General features: G+C 43.5%; 1 protein-coding gene across 13 annotated transcripts in view; it reads right to left on the bottom strand.

Annotated features, from left to right (window-relative positions):
* Positions 1-12,101, bottom strand: part of Gpatch2l (G-patch domain containing 2 like) — a 50,489-nt gene that overhangs the window by 23,474 nt on the left and 14,914 nt on the right. For 7 of the 13 annotated variants that reach the window (XR_005092773.1, XM_037210732.1, XM_037210736.1 and 4 more), the window contains exons 3-7: positions 10,369-10,433; positions 6,748-6,924; positions 5,854-5,933; positions 2,208-2,275; positions 644-698 (exon numbers count right to left, since the gene is read on the bottom strand). Coding sequence is in view for 11 of the 13 variants with exons in the window: in XM_037210732.1 (XP_037066627.1) it covers positions 644-698; positions 2,208-2,275; positions 5,854-5,933; positions 6,748-6,924; positions 10,369-10,433 (445 nt within the window). In the remaining 2 variants the exon portion in view is untranslated. Of the gene's footprint in view, positions 1-643; positions 699-749; positions 790-2,207; positions 2,276-5,853; positions 5,934-6,747; positions 6,925-10,368; positions 10,434-12,101 lie in introns of all 13 variants that reach the window. The other 6 variants (XR_005092774.1, XM_037210735.1, XM_028876256.2 and 3 more) reach the window with 2 other exon arrangements.

Genomic DNA, 12,101 nt, shown 5'->3' with positions numbered 1-12,101 from the left:
CCTCATCTCTAAACTGAAAGAGTTTCAAACATCTATAAACATAACAACCACCATGAGTCACTGTCAAATCATGGATCCCACTCAAGGCCTGACTATATCCAGGTCCCCCTAGAGGGGAGCCAGGGAAAAGACTAAGAGCAGAAAGCTCCACGGCCTTGATCACTTCCCCAAAGGCGGAGGCCTTCTGCTTCCTGTGCTCAGAATGAAAAGCTAAACCAGAGGCGATATAACTCACTTTACATTTTTAATCAAAGTTCAAAACTAAAACAAGGGGCTCACTGGTTAAGAGCAAATACTGCTCTTCCAGAAGATCCAAGTTCGGTTCTCATTAGCACCCATGTCAAGTAGTTCCCAACGGCCTATAACTTCAGCTCCAGCAGATGTGATGCCTTCTGGCCTCTGCAGGCCCCTGAGTCACATGCACATATATAAACATGGACACATTAGTAAAAATAAATCCTGGGGGGTGGGGAACAAAAATAAAAGCAGGCTTCCCTTGCAATGTGTTACTAAGAAGCAGCTCACAACTGCAGCTGAACCTAAGAGGGGAACTGGCTACCATTCTTACAGATGAGCACAGGGCAGTCTTGGAACACAGCTCTCAAAAGTCAAGAGTGATTGATGGGGAAGTGATCTTACTCACCTCATGTGCACAAGCAGAAATGTGGGGAAAATCAGAAGCCAATGCTTTATTCTTTCTAAAGAAAAGGAAATTAAATGATAAAAGATGGCCCAAAAAATTATCTTACCTGCTTTCGCTCTCTTTTCCCAGCTGATGGTAACCAGAAACTAAAGAGAGAGAATAACAGGAAAGAGACCAATAAAAGAGGTGATAGGAAAAGTATGAGGGAAGAAGAGAAAGGGTAGGCTACTAAGGACAAAGAAGGACCTGGGAGAGACGCAGCTGAAGGAGAAGGACGCCAGCTAAGTGTGCACAACAGTCTCATGAGGCAGCTCTTCAAAGGAGAAGGCAGACAATGCAAAGTAAAAACCGGACAAGGGAGAGCAAAGGAAGACTACAGCTTTCTCTCGGCTGTGCGGTGAGAAAAGGACTCCAACTCCAAAGTCAGACGAGTTACATATGTGTAGGACTGCCACTGGGCTGACCATGATGACTAAGGAATAAGTCATACAGGTTCTTTAGCATATGCAAATGTGGGCCTTTTTTTTTCTTTTTATATCTGTAGTTCCGTATGGTATGTGTGCATGTGTGTGTGAATACAGGAGTGTTAAGTTCATGGGTACACGTGTGTGCACGCCAGAGGTTAATGTCTGATGTCTTCCTGGCTCACTCTCCTGTATTGAGGCAAGGTCTCTCACTGAACCTAGAGCTCCCTGCTGGCCAGCTTACCCTGGGCTCTACTTCTCATGGGCAAATATTACAGGCAGGCCTGCCACAGCTGCCTACTCTCTTATGTGGGTGCTGGGGATCCAGACTCTGGTCCTCAGGCTTGATCCACTGAGCCGTCTCTCCAGCCCCAACATGTATGTATTTATTCAGCAGATATTCAAATGTTTGCCACGGAAGACCCGGGGAAGGCAAAGCACAGAGCAAAGGCAAGTGTTCAGGAGATGAAGCTGTTAGGAGAGAGGCAGATGACCCCTGTGGAGCTATATTCATGCTTCCTACTGCATTCACCACGGTCACAGGGACAAAAAGATTTCTCCTTAAAGAGGGCTGAGGGAGAACAGAGGCAATCAGCCACCTGGAATGACCATTTAAAAAAAACTGAGAAAAATGCATTTAAAATATAGTATCTTGGTGGTGGGTAGTAATATAACATGTAGAATTACAACAGGCAACAAAGTAAAAACTACTCTAGAAAGGAAAAGAAAAGCACTGTCATGATCTAAGACTTTAGCCATCTTCAAATTTTCTTTCTAATTTCTGTGTGTGCCATGCACGCTTAGGAGGTGAGAGGCCAGCTCTGTGGAGCTGGTCCTTCCTTTCCTCCACCTGTGCGTAGGTTCTGGGGACTGAACTCTGGTCATCTCACACACACACACAACAGGCGGCCAACACTTTAAGCCACCAGCCATCTTGCCGGCCAGACTTCAGCCATCTGAGCTGCCCGGAAGCACCACTCTTTAAGATGTCCTCTTTCAGATCTGGGGTCTAACAGAAAGGTTGCTTTAGAAAAGCCTTCTTTCTCTCCCTCCTTCTCCAGGGAGCAGGCTAGGGCACCAGCAGGCACTCAGGCACTTACTCTTTCTGCAGGGAGTCACTGATGACATGGCTGATCCTCTCGTTCCCCAGGCTGCTTATGCTGGTCTCCTGAAAGGTAAGAACAAGAGTGTCATCAAACCACAGAAGCAAATGTATACAATGCAAACTGTCACCAAGCTCAATTCTTCTCTCACTGTGCCAGCCACACAATCTCAAGGTTGTGTCAACCTTAAAATCCAACAGCTATTTTTTTTTAAGTGTGAGTCCATCTTAGAAGTATCATCTATTACCCATCTATTCTCTGCTGACCCAAAAAACTCTTAAAAAGCCATTATAAATACTGGTTTTTGGACTTGGGATTTTTTTCTATTTTAAATTTAGTTTTACGTAAGTGTGCACACAGGTACACGTGTGGGCAGGCATAAGTGTGTACACGAATGGAAGCCAGAGCCACCTCAGCTGGCACTCTTCAGGCACTGTCTATAGTTTTTTTGAGACAGCGTATCTCCTGGCCTGAGCTTACCAAGTAGGCTAGGCTGTCTGTCAGCGAGCCTCAGATATCTTCCTGCCTCCTCCTCCCGAGTGCTGAAATTACAAGCGTGCCCTCAAGCCTGAGGTTTCCTCCTACGTGGTTCTGGGGAACAAACTCAAGTCCTCACAAGCACTTCAGCAGCTGAGCTTTCCCTCCAGCCCTGTTTATTTTCTAACGCATAAGTGAAATATAAAACTAATCCCAAGTAATGTTTCAACATGTGTATACACTGTTTATTGTTTAGCTGTGTGTGTAATTTTAATATAGTCATACTTCCTGGAGTATTAATAGAACAATGAAATAATACTAGAATACTAGAGTATAAAGAAGCAGAAAAACTTTTTCAGAAGATTCAACACTTTTTTTTTTTTTTTTTTTAAATTTTATTGAGACACGGTTTCACTGTGCAGCTAAAGCTAGCCTCAAACTCCTGCTCCAGCTTCTGGAGTGTTGAGATTGGAGGTGCATGTCACCACACCCAGCAACAGGAGCCAGGTTTTAGCAGAAGAGCACACTAAGCTCCATTTGACTGAGGTTCAACAAGTATCACAGACAAACAGTGACTGAACCCTCACCGAGTACCTGCTGAATACATGTCTATGTGTTAAAGAACTTGTGCTACTTAGAAAAATAAGCAGTCTGGCTAGATACATACAGTTCAGTGGTAGAGTGCTTGCCTAGCAATGCACAAGGCCCTGAGCACCACGACAAACAAAAACCACAAAATTGATCACTGTGTTCTGTCCCTTGAATATCATTTCAAAGTAAAAGCACCAAGCTGCTTCTTCAATTCAGTGCTCTCGGGACTGCAGTGGGAAAGCACAGCCATAAGGCCACGGCAAACCAGTTATCTCCACTGGAGAGCGGCAGAAGGCACGCCCTCCCCAATGAGCACATGACAATGCTGTTGACCACAGCAAACTGCACAGAAACAAGCCACACCCAGGAGGAAGTGCCAGGGTGAGAGGACAGTCAGGGGCCTGAGTGTCAACGCTACCCAAACCTTGGCATTTGTACTCAACTACGGGTACGAGTGGCCTGAAGATAGGAAACACACTTTAACAGAACCACCAGCTTTAGGAAAATTAATGTGAGGTCAGATTCTAAACAGGGTGGAGCTAAGTGGAGGGTTCACATATTGCATTCCTCATATTTTTCATCCCTCTGGCTATGCCTCCAGATCAGAGATACAGAACTAGAGAGGCCAAGGGAAAAGATGGGTGAATAATGAGCTATTTGTTACAGCAGAAAAATTATTAACTTAAAATGCCGTAATATTTAAATTTACAGTTTATTACTGTGTAAATTACAAGCAGTACTTTGCGTAATTAGCAGCTCGCTGGCAGGGAGCTGTGAATGAAACTCATTATTTATGATTACAGTTTAGAAAGAGAAGAGAGGGACTGGGGAGGGGAGCAGGGGGGGCAGAGCAATGACCTCTGCTAGAAATGACACATCTCCCTTTAAGGTGAAGAAGACGAATTTAAAAAGTACATCTCCCCCTAGTCACTTGAGATCATTAGCTGCACATCCAATAAACCCTAGATTCCTCTCAAGCACACTGAAGATGGCCTTCAAGATGAACTAACTCCTGTCCTTGGAAGCGGAAAGCTCTTACTTTGTTGAGCTTAAAGAAGGCAGCAGACAGTGGAGAGACCATTCTCTACATAATCAATAGAAGGGGAAGGAAAACCTCACTGTCGGCCACTCTCCAGCTTCTGCTTCCTTAACTCATCCACATAGGAGCCCTCCCTGTCAAGAGTGAGCTCCAGAACCAACAAGGGTGTTGGGCCAGGGTCTATAGATGGAGAAAGGCAAAAGGGATATGGAGAGTGATTCTTCCGAAGGTCAAATGCCTCTCTAGTCAGACTGGGATGAGATTTAAAGGTAAGAAGTAAGACTGGCTGCAGGGAAGGCTCAGCAGGTGAGGCCCTTGCTGCCAAGTCTGATGACCTGAGTTCAATACCCAGGTTCCACAAGACCAGGAGAAGCGACTCCTGCAAATTGTCTTCTGCGGGAAACACAAGTTAATTAACCTCACCTCTTGTTTGTTTCTTCCTTCCCTCACCCCCGCCCTGCCCCCCAGCGCTCCAAACTTCAGAAAATAGATCTCTGGGTAGACTACAGTACAAAGCAGGAGCCAGATGATCGAGACTGACAGCGATCACATGCTTGGCAAGTACTTTCGCCGGCATTCTAAACGCTTGACAAACTCTTCTCAAAACCGTCTTCCCTCCCAGGCGAGGGAGCCTTTTCCTGAGCCGAGCTCTCAATCTCAAAGCTGGAATAATTTAAATCAAGAGCTAGGTGCATGCCTAGAGTCCTAGAACTCAGGAAATTAGACAGAACAATTTCAAGTTGAAGGCCAGTCTGGGACACAAAGCAAGAACCAGGCCAGTTTGGACTTCCTAGAGACCCTATCTCCAAAAGATAAAAAATAAAAATAAATTTAGTTTAAAAAAAAAAAAAAAACAGTTCCCATAGGTTCAAGTCTCTCTTCTGCTACTTGGATGCAGAGAATGCCACACACTTCTTATTATTTGAACCTTACTTCTCCTTATGGGCTAAAGCAACAGCTGGGAGGAATCATTGGCCCAGGGCCCAGCACAGGCCCTGGCAAAGACAGAACTGCAGAAGCAGTAGCTGTCCCTGGGGGCCAGGGCAAAGATCCTGGAGGACGGTGAAGCAGGCTTAGTGTTATTTTACGTGTGAGAGAAGGCATTGCTCATTTGGTTCAGTTTGTTGTTATGTAGCTTTCTCCTTTTAAATCAATTCTAGGATAAAAAGTCCAGTTAGGAAAAAACACATCCTGAATTCAGGAGTTATAAAGAAGCCAAAAGAGATTTTAAACTTATACAACAATATAGGGGTAGTCACAAGTGCAGAAGAGAGACCAAGCCAGCAGCCTACACACAACAGAGGTTGATGTAAGTGCTTGGTCTGAACTTCTGCGTGAATCAAGTGTTTCTCTTTCAGTTTGTATCCATTCAAATCCCACACAGCATCCATTCACCCTTCTTAGCTCCCAGAGCATTTCAGCTGGCTTCATTCACTCCAGAGAGTCCTGTGATGCCTTCAACTGTCAGTAGGGTACGCAAATCCCATGGGGACTACCACCTTCCCACAGCACCGGAGAAACCATGAGATCTGTCACCTTCCCAGCCAGCCTTCTCCGCCCCTTCCTGAGGCACCGAGCTGTAGCTCCTGGCAATCGATTCAGACGAGCATGGTATCCTGTAGAAAGAAGAGGCCTCAGTTACAAGATCCTTAAGCACAGATGTTCTAGCACACTGGAGCCCTTAGCCCAGCATCTTCACAAAACTATCTGCCAGACTGTGCCCATATCTTTGTCCTGAGCTATGATCACAGATGTGCTCCTCTGAGCACCAAACATCAACAAATACCAGATGACTGGCTAAATGGTTGATAGCTACTTCCCTGAGAGGCCTACATTTGCAGGATTAAAGAAACTATGAAACAGTCCTGTTCATTGCCATACATGTAGGCAATGGCCCAGACATTCCAAAAAGTGAAATGGCTTGGTCACAATACGGAACCAACTAAAAGAGAAGTGTCCTGTTACGGGCCCTTTCCACTCCATTCTACTCCTTTAGAACTGAAGTAAAGCAAAGGAACAGACAATGCATTTGTGTCAAAGTACACAATAATAAGATCATTAAAACAAATACATTTAAAGAAGTATTTTAAAACCATCCACTTAGAAATGCCCCAATTTCTTGTATGTGAATGTTCCTTGTAAGTCCATCTTTCAAGCTTCCAAGGAGCATTTGGGAGGAATCACATCAATTTTACAAAAGGATGTGTTGCTGTGATGATGCCAGGCTTCCTAAACATGGCACAAACTGGGGATGTGTCCCAAGAGCCTATATGGACTGATTAGGAGTGGGAGGACCCTGAGCTAACTCCAGAGTTCAGAGAGCAATGCATGGCCAGAGGCATGCCAGTGACTGAGCAGGGCAACCGCTGAGTCTTCCCAAAGAGAACCACAAAGCCATGACCTTGACGTTTTCATCTTCTCCAAACTCACCTCTTTGAGCTGGCCGGGAAGGTAAAAGGAATGTGGGATCTGAGAGTTTATCCAGTCCGGAGTCCATTCTTTCTACCTCAGTGCAGTGATCAGGAGTCCACTTGGGCAGAAGGTTATGGACGGTGAATCCAGGGACACATTCTCCTTCATAAAACCAATCACTTTGCTCATCATCCCCTAGAGTAAAGAGATCATGTCCTGAGCTGTCATGTTAAAATCCAAATGCCAGGAGGGTTTTTTAATGCTACAGTTATGACACTACAAATAAACCAAAGTACAAAAGAACATGTCCAGTCCCTCTTGGGTCACACTAAGATGAAACCTGAGGCATCGACCTAGTTTCACGTGAATGTTGGACTGGTTTTCACCACTTAAATAGTAAAATCTAAGATCTAGCCTTACGGTCCTCTTGAATTCATGTGGAAAACCTGAAAATATGTTATCTCTTCCAACACACAACAGCTCTAACTTATAGTGAAGCAACTAATGCCCCGAAGTCAGGGTTAAGCCAGTAAATGAAGTCAGAATTTGAACCCAGAACCTGACAAAGCCCAAGTGTTTTCCATAAAAAACAAACTGACTTCCTTACCATTATCCACGTGTATCCACGTGTTCCTCAATTCAAAAATTAGCTTTTATTGCTGGGGGATTTTTACATATTTACATTTTATCTTAATAGGTCAGTAAAGAATTTATGCCCACACTTTGCTTTGGTTGGTATCTCATTGATGGGACAGAAAATCATTTTGAACTAGAAATCCAAGCTATCAAGAAAACAAAAAAACAAAAACCCCACAGAAACAAGCAATAAAACTCTTTCAAGAAACTATGACATTTGCCCAAGGCCACATTGTTCATTAATGGTAAGGTCCCAACGACCCCATACGTCCAACCTCTTGGTTTGAACTACCTAATAACAGCTCAGTTTCTACTAGAGTGTATTCCTGCCAACAAGACAGGTAAGAAAAGGGCATCTTCATGTCTGCTACTCATCCCCTTCCCAACTGCAGGAATAAACTACGACAACTGCATCTAAAGCGCACGAGTCCTCCATCCCCAAGCATATACTAGGTCCCACCTGCCAAACACATGAAGCCACTAACACGCAGGATAATAATGACTCTTACAATTAATGTGGAAATCTCCAAGGGGGCAATGAAGCCTGCACTCTGCAAATAATAGCTATTACCACCAAGCACCAAAGAGGATGATCTTTGGTAAATATTGGTATCTGGCTATAAACAAACACTGCAAACAGCTGTCTTGGGAACAGGGGTTCTCAAACTTCAGCAAGCATCTGAAGCACAAGGAGGGCTTGTCAAAACCAGGATGTGGAGAAGTGAGGAGATGATGACAGATGGGAAAGAAGATACATCAGGGGACACACAGACACTAGCAAGTTTCTTCCATGAAGCTGAGCAGGCCTGGGGAACACAATCTGAAAGCACTACTCTACATGGGGAGCACAATCTAAGAGCACTACTCTACAGGGGCCTCACCAGCCAGTGACATGGGTGGACTAGTTTCTATGCACTATGACATGCTTATTCCATTCTCAGGCAGAAGCATTTCTCAAGACATGCACTACAACAGGTAAACTCCTTAGATCATATTCTCTGACAATGAATTAATGCTGAATGGGAATTATAGTTCTTACAATTCACTCATGATCCAATAATAAAAGTTTTTAAAAAGGACTTGTAGCTGGGCATGGTGCCACACTCCTTTAATCCCAGCACTCAGGAGGCAGAGGCAGGCAGATCTCTGTGAGTATGAGGACAGCCTGGTTTATAGAGCGAGTTATAGGAGCCAAGGCTATGTAGAGAGACCCTGTCTTTTGAGAGACTGTCAGATAAAGTCCTGTCACTTTGCCTCTCTCTGCCACCTCTCCTCGAGACAGCCTTGGCGGTTTGATCCCCAATAACCCTTCTTCTCTACACACATTAGGTCTAGTTTGGGAGCTTCACTGCGCCCTTGCTTACACTTACCTGGGTTTATCAACCTAATAGGGGCTCTTGCATTCCAAGCAATGTGTAAGGGGTCATGGTTACAAATGATTCTAAGGGCTGGAGAGACGGCTCGGTGTTAGGATCACTTACTGTTCTTGCACAGTCCCTGGGTTCAGTTCCTACATGGCAGCTGACAACCATCTATAATCCTAGTTCCAGGGGATCTGATGCCTTCTCTGACCTCTTCAGGGTCATGCACCCTCATGGTGCACACACATACACTCAGGCACACACACATACACACACACAAAAAAAAATAAAAATAATAATCCCTGGCTGCGGAATGTTTCAATGGAAAGCACATAACACAATAGGTGATCTTAAAAAAAACAGAGTTTGGAGAGATGGCTTAGTAGTTAGGAGCACTTGTTGCTCTGGCAGAGACCTGGGGTCAGTTGCCAGCACCCAAGTAGGGACTCATGAGCATCCATAACTCCAGTTCCAGGGATCCAATGCCTTCTTCTGACCTATGAGGGTACCAGGCATACACGTGGGACACATTACATACATGCAGGCAAAACACTCATTCATACACCAAAATTTAAAAGCATCGAATAACAAACACAATCAAAAGGCAACAGGTACAAAGAACAAAATCAAAAGGCAACATGTGTGTGTGCGCGTGCTCATGCATATACACACACACACACACACACACACACACACACACACACACACACACACGTAAGGGTTCCTTCAGGGAAAAAAATGCACATTTAAGTGGGACGCTTGGTGACTTTTTAAGATACTTATTAAATATTCACCCAGGACACTACAGGGTTTATTCACATGACTCTGTCATATTCTTCAGTCATTTAAACTTAAATAAGGTAAAAGTTATTCCTTAGTATAATAACATATCAACCTTCCCAAAAAGAATTATGTATGAGAATATTATTGGTTATAATTAAAAGAAACTTTCACAAGCTCCAGCCTTGATACTCTGACCCCATGGACCAAAGATTCTCAAGCTATAAGATACTATATAAGAACCACTTCAGGGGCTTGTAAAAACTACAGATTCCAGGGACCAACTCCAAATCTATTTGATTTGTAGCAGTTCAGAAAATCTGAAATTTTCACAATTCCCCAAGTGGCTCTCATATGCCTTCAATAAGTCACTCCACAGTCACTGGAATCAACCACTGAGACAAAGTCCCAAAGCTGGAATCAAGATTACCCTGCCAGGGAGCTGGAGAAAAAGGTCAGCAGTTAAGAGTGTGTACGTTCTTCCAAAGGACCACAGTTTGGTTTCCAGCACCCATATCAGATGGCTCACAACCTGTAACTCCAGCTCCAAGGGAATCTGGTGTCCTCTTCTGGGCTCCATGGATGACTGCATTCACATGCACATACCCACACTCAGACACACATGTATACACATAATTTAAAAATTAAAAATAAAGAGTCTTTTAAAAAAACTTCTAGATTTTTAAGAAGATTACCAGCTGGGCAGTGGTAGTATACACCTTTAATCCCAGCACTCAGGAGGCAGAGCCAGGTGGATCTCTGTGAGTTCAAGGCCAGACTGGTCTACAGAGCGAGATCCAGGACAGGCTCCAAAGCTACACAGAGAAACCAAAAAAAAAAAGAAGAAGAAGAAGAAGATTACCTTGCCGTCCTTCATCATTGGTGAAGAGCCCTGTGTCGCTGCTGCTGCATACACTGCTAGTTTCACTGGAAAAAAATAAAAGAGAACTCAGCAATTCCAGTCAAAAACCATTTTCAAATGGAAGCATCCCAATTGTCTCTCTAACTTCACTTCAGACCATTAGCCAATCTGATCTGTCAATTTCACACAGAAGACACAGGTGAAGTTTGCTCTCCTCCCCTCAAAAGGTAGGAGAAAAATGTTAAAACTCTTCCATATTAGACTAGTTTCAACATACTTAAAGTCACTTTTATGAAAGGCCATAGGAATCAGCAACCGACTTCTCATTCTCCGACTTCTCTCTTCTTTGGTATGTCCTCTGAGGACCTTGTGGGCCATCCATTCTCTGTTGTAACAGCTTACCTCTGCAGATGAGTGCAGAGGCCCTCAAATGGTTTCTACAGTTTTAAGTGTTTGGAAGAAAAACTCCAAAAATGTAGACATTACATAAAATTCAAGTTTCAGTGTACATAATCGAGTTTTATGGAACACAGTCATGCTCATTCATTTACGTCCTTGGGGCTTACCATCTGCAAAGGTAAGCAGCTGCAACAGAAAATAGATAGCCTACAAAGTCCTCAGATACTGGCTATGTGGCTCATTACAGAGAAAGTGTGTGGATCTCTGTATTATAAGTTCTACTCTAAGATGACCTATGTTCCCATTGTTTTAATGTTAGAAGATTAGAAGAGGTGTTTTATCATAAAGTCTATCAAGTCTCTTTCCATTAGACACAAGTCACCAGCAACACTACAACAAACGATGCCTCTGATTATTTTTATTTGGAATCTATTCTCTCCTTATATTCTAAATTCAAAGGGCAGGCTCAAAAAATAGCTGTTGATCAAAAAAGATGATAGACATTTTCTCCTACTGTGTCAACAGCATTTCAAGAGAATATTCTTGAAAGAACTTGGACTGAACTTAGCTTAAGAGTTTCCTATATGGAGTCTGTAATGACAATGATGTCATGAAACCATCATCAGGACTCTAAGATTATGACCAAGGGAGGTATGTATATTCTTGATTTAAAACATTATGTCTATAGGATACTTATTCCATTAAAGTATCCTTATTCTACTGGAAATGAGTGTATTATCTGATGACATTTTCTAATTCTGTGTATTCCCTTAGAGTAATTTGCATTGTGAAGCTGTAAATACATGTCAAAAAAAACTGTGAGCTGGGCAGTGGTGTGTGTGTATGTGTGTGTGTGTGTCTGTCTGTCTGTCTTTAATCCCATCACTCAGGAGGCAGAGACAGTGATGTGTGTGTGTCTTTAATCCTATCACTCAGGAGGCAGAGGTAGGCGGATTTCAGTGAATTCAAGGCCAGCCAGGCTACACAGAGAAATTGTCTCGAAAAACCAAACAGAAAAGAGAAGAGTTAGTACACTTTGCTAAGAAGAAAAAAGTGGGGGCTGCACAGCACGCTCGCACACAGGAACTAAGAAGCAAGTTGCCAGAATCAAGTCCTTGCTAGAAAGGTAACCATGTCCCTTTCTGAATTAGGCCAAGGGTGTCTAGTCCTACAGTCCTCCTCACTCACTTCTTGCTCAGAGATTTTTAAAAATTAAATTTATTTTATTTTATGTGTATGAGTGTTTTGCCTGCATGTATGTGCCTGGCATCTTCAGAAACCAGAAGAGGGTGTCAGAGACTCTCAAAGTGCAGTTCTAGATGGTTGTAAGTCAC

This window comes from Peromyscus leucopus, chromosome 14 (assembly GCF_004664715.2).
Source record: "Peromyscus leucopus breed LL Stock chromosome 14, UCI_PerLeu_2.1, whole genome shotgun sequence".
Taxonomy (NCBI): domain Eukaryota; kingdom Metazoa; phylum Chordata; class Mammalia; order Rodentia; family Cricetidae; genus Peromyscus; species Peromyscus leucopus.
The sequence above is the reverse complement of the archived record's forward strand: the minus strand, read 5'-3'. Positions and strand labels throughout refer to the sequence as shown.